This window comes from Crocodylus siamensis, chromosome 1, assembly GCF_052110815.1.
Source record: "Crocodylus siamensis isolate JL-2025a chromosome 1, ASM5211081v1, whole genome shotgun sequence".
In the NCBI taxonomy this organism is placed as follows: domain Eukaryota; kingdom Metazoa; phylum Chordata; order Crocodylia; family Crocodylidae; genus Crocodylus; species Crocodylus siamensis.
In genome coordinates this window covers 273,254,033-273,268,976 of record NC_143395.1, presented here as the reverse complement: position 1 = coordinate 273,268,976, position 14,944 = coordinate 273,254,033, and the positions used below count along the sequence as shown (strand labels likewise).

The 14,944-nt window shown below is 39.8% G+C and overlaps 1 protein-coding gene across 3 annotated transcripts in view; it reads right to left on the bottom strand.

Moving 5' to 3' along the window:
• Positions 1–14,944, bottom strand: part of SH3KBP1 (SH3 domain containing kinase binding protein 1) — a 361,555-nt gene that overhangs the window by 145,794 nt on the left and 200,817 nt on the right. For 2 of the 3 annotated variants that reach the window (XM_090062582.1, XM_090062591.1), the window contains exon 6: positions 74–270. In XM_090062582.1, coding sequence (XP_089918708.1) covers positions 74–270 — 197 coding nt within the window. Of the gene's footprint in view, positions 1–73; positions 271–10,804; positions 10,880–14,944 lie in introns of all 3 variants that reach the window. The other variant, XM_090062600.1, reaches the window with a different exon arrangement.

The following is a 14,944-nucleotide window of genomic DNA, read 5'->3' as shown; positions in this document are numbered from 1 at the left end:
TTACTCAGGGATGGAAGTCACGTTAATCCAAAGGACTCCAAAAACAAGGATAGAATCAAATTACAATACGCACCTTTTCTACAGGTAGAAAGTCATTTTCTACTTCTATTGACCTTGGCCGTAGCTTTATAGGTTTGTCTTTGAAGATATCTCCAAAGCCAACCCCCTTGACCTTTTTGGGTTGGATTGGTGCAGCTCCATTGGCGCCTTCTGATTTTGTGCTGCTTGAGTCACCACCATCACTCTCAGAGCCTGTTGCATCTTTTAAGCCTGCCGGGGGAAGGAGGAAAAAGAAACCTTAGGTACAGCTCTTTATGGTAATTTGAAAATAGAGCACAGTGGATAAACAGCACCCCTTCCTAAAAGAAAGTATCACAGAGCAACAGAGGCTTCATTCTAGGGTTTGGGCTTGTAATTTTCTGTTATATTTTAAGCCTTCCTCATACAGCTCTACTAGCTACAATTTACACCATCCCACACCAATACATACTGCCCAGTATCAAAATTTATCTCCCGAATTAAAAAACTCTTTTCTTTCTAAACAAAAATCACTCAAGACATGGGCAACTGGTGCCTCCCAAGTCTGGGGGGCACCAGATTGCCAACCAGGGGGAGGGGTCCCCCAGCAGCCGAGAGCCGAGCCAGCGCTGAAACCAGCAGTGCACTTCCGGCTCCACTTCTGGCTTCTAGAGGGTGCACGGCTGATCTCAGGGTGTGCACGTGCACCTGCTACATGTCGCTAATGACTCAAGAAATGAAGGAGTTAAATTCAGTTCTAGGTCAGCTATTGTATCAAGGGCCCCTAACACTTGTGAATGGTCAGATGAGACATGCCATACCTTAAAACCGTATGACTCATGTCAAGCCAATTATTCAATTAGTCTCCAAAGCTACATTACCTAAAGGGGAAATGTAAAGCTAAAAGCCATTTAAACACATTTTCAGTCAAATAAGTTGCATAATATTATCCCTACTGAAATAATTAAATCTCTCTGCAGCTTAGACAGCCTTATAAGAAAAGCACCCATGCATACCCTCCCCTACTAGTAATAAATTAAACTGACATTCTGATTTGTTTTACCCCTCTCACTGACTAGGAGCATCCATCTGTACTCATATGATAATTTCTTTTCTTTGAGTGATAAGATCCACTGATCTGATGCAAAGAGACTTCAGCCTGTTTGCAGAACCAGACCTATCTGCCATGGACAGTGCCTCACCTCATGGAGTTCCCTCTGAGAAAAATAACTTCCAAAGCCATTACAACTTGAGCTGAATATACTTTGACAAAAAACAGCACATTTCTGCTACTACAGAGTATAGCAAATTCTATGGAATAATAGCAAACCCAAATCCTTGGTTATCTTTTTTTTTTTTTTTTTTAAACTATTCAGAAAGATCCAGGGAAGCAGATCTATGTACCTTACAACTCAAAGAAGATACAATTTTTGGTTAGTACACAAGAGATTTTCTTATTTCTTTTTCATTCCTAGGTCCATAGATCTGCCACACTGAGATTTTAATAGCAGCATACCTCCAAAGGCATGAAATAAAATCATCCTTTAAATGCAGACTTCCAAAACAATTCGGACTAATATATAAAAGCTTTTCTCCATCTTCATTTGGACACTAAGGGATGGAGAAGACTTTTGCTAAAAGAAAAAAACTGCATTGACTAGGACTGGATGGTCAACATGGAAAATTTGGAGAGCTAATGGCATTCCAACAAACTGTGATAAGAGAGATGATATCACTCAAAGTTCTAAGAGTCTTAATATTCTTAGGAATAAGCTACTTAACTGAAGGATAAAAGTCGTGAATAATTCTTGTGAGGACTGTCTGAATTCAAAGTACGATGCTGGGCTCATTAAAGAAAGCTTTGCATTCCAAGTGAAAAATCCAACTGGGGATATGAGCCATTAGGAGGCCCATTGCAATGGGCAAGAGGTATAATGTCTGGTCCTCAGGACGTGTTCAATGTGAAGAGTGCTATAAGGAGCAGAATGAGCTTCCACAGTAGTGCTTGATGATCGTGAGGGACATCCAATGTGAATTACTCTCGAAGATCATAGACAGACAAGGTTCTTTGGGTGAATCTGATCATTATGATCTTGAAGATCACAAGTCTTCAGTCAGAAAAGCATAAAACGGTACTGTGGCCATTCTTTTATTTCCAGCTTTTATACCAACTGGGGATCAGGGGAAAAGGTGGGAAGACATACGAGCTTTCCAAGATGCCTTTCACCATCTTATATCCTAGGTCTGGCCCACAGAGAAGTTGCAGGACACTTATTATTTCCAGATGCAAAATATCAATTACTAGCAAGCCAATCTTCTTACAAGGAATAAGGTATTTGTAGCTATACGAGTTAACCCAAGAGACAAGAGAAATTAGTTTCTGGGGCACTTTTTTATTGTTTACCCCATTCATTAAGAAAACCCAGTCTCGCACATACTGCCATGACCAGAACAGGTCTGCTACCTGTAGGAGAAGCAAGGGTTGGAGACCTCAATCCATTTATTGATTCCATGTAGTAAATGTTGTCTTCTCTCTATATGGTACTCTTACTCTGAAATGATCCAGGAAACCTTCTCTGTCTTTCATTTGACTTCTTAAACTGCATTCACCAGTTGGCATGCAACTGGAACTAGATTTCTGTCAAAGGACCACATTAGGCAAGAAATGGAGGTCCACAAAAGATAATTGAATCCCTGCTTGTTTAGAGGATCAGACTTCCTACTGGGTTTCAAATGTAAGTTTCTGTTCTATCACTTGTTTACCATTATGATTATCATGATCATCTTCCTCTTCTGCTAGCAGTCTTCTGTGACAAGACCTTCTATACCTAATAGCATTCATCTTCAGTCCAGGCCCATGACTGACTTCCCTGGTACCAAGGAGCTGTTTATCCAGGATCTTGGAGAGCTCCTCTTGGGAGCACATATAATATATAATATAATATGAATTACAGCTATGAAGAGAAAAGAGTTAGAATTCAGAACTATCCATCTGCAAATCCTAACAATTGTCCGAGGATAGTAAGTTGCAAATACCGGGAAGAAGTAGAATTTATCTAGCTGTTTCAGACAAGGCCCTACTCTGCTTGTCACCAATTTTCTGAGGCTATACCGTAAGACAGGAAGCAAGCAGTGCTCTGGCTCAGAGATGATGGATGGTTTTGCTCATGTTATGGCCTTTTTGTGAGTTTCTGGAACAGAGTTGTTTCTAAAATGATTGCACTCCTCCTTTGCTGGTGACCTTATTTCAGTAAAGTTTTAAGTAGCCCTTTTAGCCCCTGAACTGATAGCCTGGTACCAGTGAGTGGGCTCAGACCACAGTAGGCTGGTTGGAAGACCTACAGAGGCAGGAGATGACAACTATTTCTTCTGTACTTAATCAGTCTACCACTTGAAAAAAAACTATTTTCTCCATTTGCATTTCAAGGATGGCTTCCGATTGGTATATGTATATTCCTTTCTACAGAGTCTGACAGGAACCAGGATTGCAAATCAACTTTACTAATGACTCTGAACAGCTTAAAACTTCCAAGAAAGCATGTTTACTGTATTACTTAGCTAGGTGGGAACCATTTCATCTGTGCATCTCAACCCCAAGGACCAATGAAATCTGTAAATTATGAAGGACCATATCATATCACTGTGCACTCAAGTTAACAATCTTTGTGACATGGCATAGAAGTACTCAGTGCCAGATTAGGCACCGAGTACAATCCCCATTCCACACTATTTGAATCTCTGAAAAGCCATTAATACTAAACAAGTCCTCCTTTTCCTTGCCACTTTTTGTAGCTTAGTCGTAAGGCTAAGATGAAGTAGAAAGTCCATTACAAAATTAAGTTTTCAGAGACTTAAGCAGCATGGCATGAGACTGCACTTAGACACTTATTATATGGACAAACAGATTTGACACTTAACGGGAGGGCTCACTGCAATGAAGCTGATGTATGATAACATGTGCTTGATGTATCATGTGCCTGCCATTACCCTGGGCAACAGGACTAAGGTGACCCACTTACCACAGGGTGAGAGCAGGCATACAAACAATTACTGCAGGTCAGTTGCTTTGTGGTAATAGATGCCTTGCTAACATTTTAATTTGCTGTCCATAACTTAGGGTCAGGTGATGGTTCAATGTTTTTTATTTGTCTTGGATTGAAAGTTGATCCACCCTGAAATACTGGCAGAATTCATGAGGTATCCAGTGTCCTCCACATGTGATCCAGGGATAACTGGAAGGGGAAGGGGTGTCAGAGCTCAGTGTGGGGGGTGAGAGAGCTTATGTGACATCTTCCATGGAACATGTGGTCTTTCTGGCTTCATTCCCCACCTGGAGATGGCACAAGATAGTTTGCTTGGCTAAGAGCCTGCCCTATTTTAATCCTGCCCATGTCCCTTCCTACTGGATGAGACATGGAGGCCAAGGTCTACTATTAGCCAGGGATGCATGTTTTGCCCAGTGGAGCTGGCCTGTTTGGCTGCTTCCCAGCTCAAGACCAGGAATAAGGTAATCTTTCTGCTCAGGGATGCCCTCTTATGAGACACTCAATAATAGGGTTGCCAGAGACACAAGCCTTTCCTTTAACCTCCATTTTTTCCTCAGCCTAGCTCTGTCCCTGAAGCCTCAAAGGGGCACCAACCATTGTAATCACCTCAGAAAGATAACAAAGATGGGGGGGGCAGTCTCCCTCAAAAGCAAATAAAATCCAGGAATGTAGCCAGGAATTAGACAGAGCCATTACTGAGCCGTATTATTAATCTAAGAAATTGAAATAAGGTTTGAGAGTTTCCCCAAGAAAACCTCTGCAGCAGGAAAGTCCGGCTTAGCTGCTAGCTGCTTTGGGAACATTAAATGCTGGAGGGCTCTTTGCAAGGCAGAATATTCCCCTGTTGCTAGTGACTGATGGGTCTGGTTCTGCACCCCAGCTGCAAGCAGGCTGAAGTATTTGAAAAAGATCTGTGAACTCTGTACAAGAAGAAGAAAAAGGCATTCCCTTTATAACACCTTGTAGCAAAATGTAATTTCCTTAAGCGCTGATCAAATTCACAAGCATGCACATGCTTATAGTCTATGGCAGAATATCAAGTATTTTTGAGTGCAACGTAGAATAAAAGCTATACTAGTCACTTTTCATTTTTATAGCAAGTTTCCAAGAGCATGGGAAGACAAAATGCATTTAAATGGTTCACAAGCTACAGATGCAGCACAAACTTTGATCTCACTAACCTGACTGCTGTCATGCCAGTCCAAACTACTCAAGTGTGAAACATGTTTTCAGACCTCCATACTGCCTCAAAGCAGATCACTCTGTTACTGTATGGCATCTAAAATGTGTTCAAGTGTTCTCCTTTTGGGCTTTATGAGCATAACAACCTTGTTAGTTTACCCAGATCAATTTCTCCCAACTCATCTGCAGCACCAAATGTTCAGAGCTCAAAGCTGCACGTTACACAGGCTGTTATATCAACCTGTCAAAGCCAAGAGCACGCCAACTGCAAGAAATTAAAATCCCTCAAACTGATTTTCGCATGCTAGATATCTGTTCACAACCAGATATGGGACCAGTGATGCAATGTGAAATAGCATAAACATGTCCACAACACTTTTATTACTCCTACTGTTCCATTTTCATCCTAATTGCGTTATAATGAGAAAATAAGAGTTTGATCTCAATTTATAAGAGGCAGCTTGCATCAATTTCTTCCTCATGTGGCTAGAGCCTCCTCATGGCTTTTCAAAATCTGGTGTATAGCACTCATTTTTCACATTCAAGGTGTCTCTGGAGAAAATACTTTCAATTGTGTCAAAAAGTGGTGGGTTTGGTTATTAGCATAAATATATATCAGAAAGAGATGAGATCATTAGACTTAATTCACTAACAAGCAATGTTCCCAGAGGTGTGCCGGCATCTTTCCAAGATACTGGAAGATGAAGTTATCCAGGCACGATAACAGGTACTGTAAATGAAAGTTGCTAATTTGACCACAGTTTTTTTTGTTCCATCTCCATTCAAAATAGGAGAAAATAAGTGTTTCTAAATGTAGAAAGATAGCAAAAAAGGGGGAAAGAAGGAAAACACCTTAAATCGATGCTTTAAAGACAATTCTATCTTATTAAGCTATTTAGAGATTTCATATTTAGTCTTTCTTCTGTGTTGTTTCTCTCTTTAGATACAGTGTGGTTCTGGGCAAATTCCTCAAATGGCACTGTGGGAGAGTACCTGCTAAGGAAGGTCCCCCCTGAGGCACCCACTAAGCACTTACCACACCAGGCCTACTGAATGGTATAAAGGTCAGCTGTTCAGAGGCACACACCTGAAATAGCACAGAGATTCTCTTTATTTGGTTGGTAGGCGAGGGAATGCCCTCAGTAGTTTTTAATAGGACAAGAGGAAGGCATTATAAATGGAGTTTGTTTTGTGTGTTTTCCTTTTTAAGAAAGGAGGGAGAAGGGAAATGTAGTCTTACGCTCTATTACCAGTCCATGGTACAGAATTTGGATTCCTGGCAGATAAGCTTGCATGACAGGGAGATGAAAGATCACTGTAGTGAGAACTTCTACCCTTATCTCAGGGAGTGACGGACAGAGGTCCAAGAAAAGAAGATGCATGCACCCACACACACAGAATTTCTGGATCTGTTTTCCACGAATGCCCTATTGCTCCTTCATATTATACCTACTATACCCTTCATGACATTAGAAAGGAAAAGAACAGCTCAAGTGTTTTTAAGTATTAGTTCAGAGAAGTGTTATCGGACTCATGAATACATATTTTGAAAAAATAAATCACATAAATTATAATCAGAACAATATCAGTAATTAATAACCACTCTCCTGCAATATACAATACACGCAAGTTGGAAATTCAGACTAACCTCTGCATTACTCATTCATTTGTTTATTATTCCCAGATATTTTCCTTGAGGAGATGTAATTTTATAGTCCAAACATTTTGTCATTTCCATTCAGCATGTTCATTTTCCATAGCACAATGATTCTTGCTTTGTGACAAACAGCCCCAAGTTCTTTATGCCTGTGCAGGAAATCATGCAAGGGAAAGGGGAGTGGTCTCCTGCACCACAAAGCAGCGTGCATTAGCAATGCAGTATGAGCACACACAGAACCCTCTTTAGCATGAATGCAGAGCCATCAAGATGGAAGCTGGTGACCTTTTCCCCCATTTCCACATAAATCATAAGAAAACTGTTATAACACTTCATTTCAAACTGGTTTTAGGATGTTTCTACCTGCTGCCTTCTCAATTTCTCAGTAGTTGTCATCGCTCTTATTCTGAGTGAATGCAGGAAAACATTGCTTATTTTACACAAAAGGACTGACAATAACCACAGATGATAATATTCCTTTCCTGGTATCCATGGAAAAAATTTCTATTAGGAGTCTAATAAATCATTTTCTGATAGTAAGTGTCTGAATATTTGGAAGGATTAACTGCATTTTTCCTCCCTTCACCATATTATTTTGCTTCCTCCATCTGTACATTTGTTTTCCAGGCAGCAGTTCTCAGTACGCTAATTTTCAATCAGAAAAACTGTCCCTCATGCATTTTTAGCACTGTCCTCCCAAAAAATGTTGCCTTGCATTGTGGCATCTCTGTGTTAGTTATACAGTCTCCTTAGTAAGTAAATACTGTGGACAAGTTAACAGAAGTTGGAGCTGCAAAACTTAAACCTTCTTATGAACTGAGTTTTTTAAAACTGTATGCACTAACGATGCTCCTATCACAAGCCACTTCAGAAGTATCCATATTATAAATAGGAACATGAATCTTATTTTGATTTCCTTGAACTCCGAATAGTAAATGGTAAGTATTACAGAATATCTTTAAAACAAAATTTACCAATAATTCTGTTTGTAACAGCACTGTCTTCTCTTATCACACCCAACAGCTGCTATTACTGACAGAATTATTACTCCACCAGCTACAAAGAAGGCAAAATACCTATGAATCAAGGCATCATACATATACTAACCCATCCATTTTCTTCTGCTATAGCATTTTCAAAGGAAAAGAAATGGGGAAGGAAAAGAAAGAGGAATTAATAAAATACTGTGGACCATTCTCTAAGGGGGCACAGGAGGGACAGATGATGGTAGAAGAAAGGAACTGTGATAAATAAAATTATTGGTAATTTCCCTTAATCATATGTCCTCCTTCACCCATCATACCCAGAAGCGGAAGTTAGTTGACAGAAGATTAGCAGGTACCACACCAAAGGAGCTAGGGCTACTACACTGTGAACTTGGCACACCTGATAGGCGCAGCATAATGCCAGAAGATAAGGACATTGCTGTGTTAATTGTGAGGAGACAAGTCTCATAACTTTCAGTGATGGGTACTTCAGTCCTTGGTGCTCAGGCAACCTCTATTCCCCAAGTTAAATAGCACTTAGCACTGACCAGGTTATTTAGCCTAACCATAAGCTATCAGAAAACAAATTATAATCCACCACAAGAAGGTTATTTTAGTGTTGTTCTTTCCTTTACTGAAATTTTCAAAACAGCTGCTTTACCGTTCATAAAACCTTGAATATATATTTAAAACTCCTAAACTTACTTGCAATTAGTTACATCTGATGAAAAAGTAGGGGATCAAGACACCGTTAAAAAAGAGCAATGACTTAATATAAAACTGTGAACTAACTTATTGGGTTTAAACTCAGGAAGCTGTCAACAAACTGTCCACTTTTCAGATAAGGCAGCATTAAAAGAAGAAAAATAACTCAATGTCTTCATTTTGAGTTGACATGACTTCAGATAAAAAAAGACTTTCTTAACTGAAGACCATTCTACTTAGTCATGTCTCCTAAGCTTTGAAACTCCTAAGCTTTGAAGAGCAAGTGAGGAACCAAAGCATACTTTTCTAACTTAAGTGCCCTCAAAGCCTTAATAGGACTGCTCTTGAATGAAGAAAGCAAAAGTTACTATGGAAGGAAAGGTCTTACTGGTGAGATGAACTGCTGACAGAAATAGCAGGAAGAAAAATGAAGACCTCTTTGTGGGAGCCAGGTTAGAAGACAGTATCTCTGAAAGCAATGGAAATCATATTCTTACCTTGTCTAAAACCTCCCAAAAAATGGCCTCTTTATATGCACCATGTGGCACCTCTCTCAGCATTTCAGTGTCAAACTGCGAACAGCCAGTTTTAAAAAGGTTGTAGATCTGGCTGTAAATTTGGCTTTATCAAACACAATGTCCCAGAGATACTGTGTGCATTTTAAATGTATATAGTGACTATTAGATCTGTCTAAAACCAAATGATGACAGGCAGGTGGGTAAGACAGTGTGCCCAAAGACCGAGTGGACTGAGACACTGCTTGAAACCCTAAGCAGAAAGGAGGATTCCCAGGATACACAGACTCCCTCTAAAGTCTAAGCAAACAACCCATGATCCAGCTGCTGACAGGACAGCACCCTCTTGTGGGAGAAGAATGCCAACAGCTGCACTGATCCAGAAAGATCAGCCAGTCTCTGAAAAGTAAACCCATGGCAGCAGGGAACAGGATTACTTCCTCAACAGTAACACTTGGATCAAAGGTTCCAGGAGACCAGGGCATCCTCTTCCCCAAAACCCTGGTGGAGAAGAGGGAGGGGGAAGAGTAAGGCATGGGGAAAAACGAAGACTAAGCAGCATTGTTATCAATGCAGAGAGCTGATAGGAGAGAAGAATGCAGAACGCCTTGGGCCTGGCAAGGACAGGATTGGTCACCTGGCACTTGATCCTCTAAAGTGACAAAGTGATAAAAGAGAGGCAGTTGGCAAGGCAGAGGTACATCATACAGGCTAATTGAATCAGAGATTATGCATCTCTGATTTGTTACTTTATAGAGTGATGAAAGGTAAACTGAGGGGGTTGCAGCAGTGAGGCTGGATCTCTGGCTGTTAGAGATCTGGATGAGAGAGCAAGGTGAGAAACAGAGGAATTCTCTGTCTTTCTTTCCTAGTCTTTCTTTCCTACTCTTCTCTGCTAATATTTGTCTCTGACTTTCTCCTTCATTTTTTCTTTTCTTTTTCCAAGAGCTACAGCCACAGTGGGAGAGAAAAAAGAGGAGGAGGATCAGGAAAGTATGTGGAAGGAGGTGCATATTCCATGCTTCCAGAACGCAAAAGATAATGGAAACTAACCTCAACATCAAAGAACTAGACTGCTCCTTAGAAAACACACATCATGTCTTTCATCTCCCTCCCCATTGGGTGGTGGAGACATAATGCCCTCAGTAATTCCCATCAGGTGCAGGATGAGAGGAGAGGAGTATACACAGATGTAATGTACCTCACCTTCAATGAAAGCATGGCTTCCTTTTCCTGATGCCTTTATACTTTAAGAAAAAAAAGTTTATTTTTTGTTTAACATCAATTGCGTGCATTTTGTTTTTAAACAAAAGCAAGAAAGTAATTCAGAGGGTAGCTGATCCAATAACCTGAACAACTTGGATGACTGAAATCATGAAACCAAGGCTTGGCATTCCTCTTCATACCCAAGACTTAAATCCCAAGTAATTCACAGCTTTTGCACTTACATACATTGTGTAGACATACACACGCACACACATGCACAGAGAGAATGAAAATACATTCTCATTACACTAAGGTTATGCAACTGATCAGCAGCAAAAAAGAGGGACTTTTGCTCACAGACATATACGCACGCAGAGTAGCCATAAGTGGATAATGGTGGCACACTTTACAAGCGTAGTAAGATCAAACATGTACAGAGGATCAAGACTTTCTCCTTAAAATTGCCTGTTGATTTTTTAATACACTCACTGTTATAGCGTCTGTAGCTGTCAATCTTTGCCGGTGCCCCTCTGTACAGAACTGTCCCCTCAAAGGCAGATTTTCCTGACAGCAAATGAGAGGAAAGGAAGACAGAAAAAACAAAACAGGGAAATGGAGATATCGATGATAGTAAAGAAAAGGAAGAGGAAGAGTTTTTTATCTGCACTTTCAATGACTAACTTTTAAAAAGCAAAATTACAAGACTAAAAACTACAGCATCTGATTGCACATTTGCTTAAAAATATTCTCCCTTCATGCACATCAGATAGAAAAAAATCTTATGGTTTTCCAAATTATCATTAAATCCGGTTAGAATATATTGTTTCGAACAATACTGGACAAAAAACAGTATTTGGCTCAAAATTTTTAGACCTGTGAATGCACATCAACAACATTAAAACGGGGTTCACATCCTGTTTTGTCTCTTTATAACACATAAAGCAAGTATGAAAAAAACTTACCTATACAATTTCTTTTCTATTTGGTTTTTGCCTTAGGCACTATTGATTTTAGTGAAATTTGTGCTAGTATCACTGAGCTCACATTGATGCCTCTGATGTTGGCACACTTTGCTAGCTCAGGGCATGTACCTTACAGAAACACAGGTCACCAAAACAGTGGAATTCCTTTAATGCAGATGTCCTAGAAAAGCCTTTGATTTGTTGGAGGCTTAGGGTTGGTTTCAAGTGTAGATTAAAAGCTTTAACACATTTTGTATTAAACAGATGGAATGGTGAATCTCAGTAAGTTTTTGACCCAATGGCTTAGCCAGGCTTTTTGCCTGAATAAAACTAACAAAAAGCAAAACTAAAAAGAAGTTTCAGTACAGTTATAGATTTTGCTGTAGCCACCGTGATCCAGAGAATATAAGAACCAAGTTTGTTTGGTAACAACTTTAATTGGCCCAACTACATTGCTGGAAGAAATATTAGGTTTTAGGGCACAAAATGCCCTTCCTTAGGTCTGGGAAAGAAGATGATGAATCCTAAGTTAAATGCCAGGTAAACAATGACTTTTATTTAACTTTATAGCAGAGGAAGGACATATAAAGCCTGAAAGCTCTTCTAACATACTGTCTAAGTATGGAGTAGATCCAACAGAAATCCAAAACAAACCTTTTTCATCACAAAAAAAATTTAAACAGTCTTACACCTTTTTGATACCGAAAACATAGCCTAGGTTTCACTATATGTCATTCAATTATAGTTGACAGAAATAGGGCTATATAAATCTATACACATTGGCAGGGGAAAAAAGCCATGAAAAGCTCCCATTCCTACCTTATACATGATAAGGAAACAAAACAACTACAAACCGCTTTTCTCCTTTGCAAGTCACCTTAATATAATAATACATTTCATTTAAAGTCAGGAGTTAAGAAATTAAAGGTACCTATGGTTAGCTACAGGACAATGAAGAGACAGCAAGAAAGATGGAAAAGGACAGCTAAAGTTTAGAGAAGTTAAAATATAGTGTATTGCCTAACTACAGCATTAGCAGCAAAATTTATCGTCAATCCTGGATCCTGCACTTTTCTTAGGCAGCTAACACTCTGAGGTTTAAAACATATCCAGTATATTTAATCAGGCCTAATCATACCTTAATTTACAAACATGCAGGAGAGATACAAGATAAAACCACTCATCTGTAAATGTTGTGACATGTCTATGAAATCACCACTTTCAAATAAGACTTGAATTTTTTAGGTTATAATATTCATTTTGTTACAGGGGTCAACTGTCCCACCTTTTGATAAACTGTAAGTAGAACACATGGTATTTAGGGGTCTTCCAATATAGAAGATAATTATATAGTGAGAAGATAAGACATCCAAGAAATCTAGAAAATAAATGGAGACCCATATATCCAATCAAAGATAAAATTATAATACAAATATTTCATGGATAGTTTTTAACAGTCTGGTATTATCAAAGCAGTGCATTTTTTATATCAGTTGGACCATGGAAGAACAGGTGGCTAGTATGAGTAAAGGTATCTGAACTGGGCTCTATGTAAGCTCTGAAATGACTGGTCATTTTACAGACTGATAAAATATTTTAAAATCTTGAAGTAGCGTCCAGACGTCTGAAAAATGCCAAATGCCTTCAATCCAGCAGGGAGTAGAGATTCCCAGTTCTGAAAAATCAGGTCAAGTGAGTCCCAAATTCAGCTCCTGCGACTAAACACTGCTTTTGAATATATTGTTCTGAGGCCATAAATAGATGTTGCATTTCTATCACAAGAAAGTGTTTTGTCCCCAGACCCTACCGATGTGAAAATCCACTGTTTCACTTCAAGTCTCACTGAAGTACGTGCTATTAGTTTGTCCCAGGACACTGCAGTGTGCCTCTGTAACATTACTGTGACAGGCTGATCAGAATGTGTACTCTTCCTGGCCACCTACTGGCTGATGAGCAGCAACGCAACTTGAGAGGACAGTGCAAGTTGCCGTGCTGTGCCTGTTTTGATTCAGGTCAAATTTTGGAAACAATCAGGTCCACATCAAATACAGCATCTATTTACCACCTAGGAGACTTGTCCAATGTCAACCTGTGGCAGAACTGAGAAGAAAACATAGGATTTCTCATACCAAGTCACATATGAAGAGTCACTATGAAACGCTCATTTGTCCTAATAAAGAGGAAACAGTTCAAATTCCAAACGCTCCTATTTTTTTTTTTTTTTGTGCACAGAGGAGAGGATATTTTCTCTGACTGGCTTTAAGCAAGCACCAAGGACAAATACTGTTATTCTCTTGTGTACTTCCTTGACTCTAGTCACTGAAGTTTCCTTCTAACCAACACATTCCAAGAGACAGTCAGTAAGAATGATTAAAAACGAAATCATGGCAATATTTGACTTTCTACCCTTTCAGAAAAGGATCCCAAATTGTATTATAAGTCTTGATTAATTAGGCCACACAACAAACCCATAGAAGTATCACTGTATGCATTTTGCAGGTAAAGCTGAATTTAAAGCTACTGCCCAAGATTACAATGCAGTTTCGCAGTCCTGAAATCCTGTCTTCAAAGGCAGATCTGAAGATGTACTGGGGCCTGCAAGGGGCTCTGCATGGGTGCCCAGTCCAGCCAGGCTGACTGTACAAAGGGAATACAAAATAGTAACACAGAATTCATATCCAAGATTTCTCTAGAATAAGCACATATAATTTCTAACTAAGAGCTGCAGTCTTCCACAAGGTGACTCAAGCCTAACAAGGAGTATTTTAAGTCTAAACAGAGGTGCCTTGAGCCTAAAAACCTTGAGAATCACTGTTCTAGATATACTCTGCTTCAAGCAATGATACTCCTCAACACGCCAGAGAAGTTGTAATATATAACAAGGGTATACCACTCTTAGGAAAGTGAGATACTATAGCTCTACATTAGCTTATCACCCACAGGTATGACTTGCAGGCCATACCCAGTCCCAAAGTGACTGGATCCGACTCACAGCATCAGCAGCATGCAGGTTGGCCCAGTGCATCCCCTTCCCTGCCCTGTGCTGTGCTGCCATGCCACTGATTACGTCCGCTGCCTAGCTGGAGGTAAGCTTTTCTGTTTACGCTGAAAGAAAATGATAATGGCAAGTAGTGATTACAGAGCAGTCTACTGAAACATGCATGCAAATTCAGCATTACTCTTGGAATCGTTCTCTTTCTTGCACCCTTCCCTAAATTCCTAGATGTTTGTGGAACATTTTAATTCCAAGATGAAGACCATTCCAAATGAAGATCTTATCAACTCCAAACACAGGAAGTAGGTTGCCAATACCTCCATAAAATCCAGGCGCTCTACACAAGAAATAGCAAAAAACCTCTCTTTCAAACACTGCAATGATTTTCCTCAAATGAAAAAAAAAATCTCACAGGAATTGGGATTTTCAACTCATCAGTAAGTGAATTAACAACTGTTCAACATTAGTACTGTATTTACTTGATTCTGAAATGAGGGTGTCCCCCCTCATTTAAAATGGAGATAAAAGCCCCTTGTCTTGAGGGTGGTGCGAGAACAAACAGCTGCTGTTGCTGGGGCTCTAGCCCCTACCTGGGATCGGGGTGTAGCTGAAGCAGCCACCCCTACTCCTCTCCACCCCCACCTCTGCACCCTCACCTCTCCCCATGCAGCC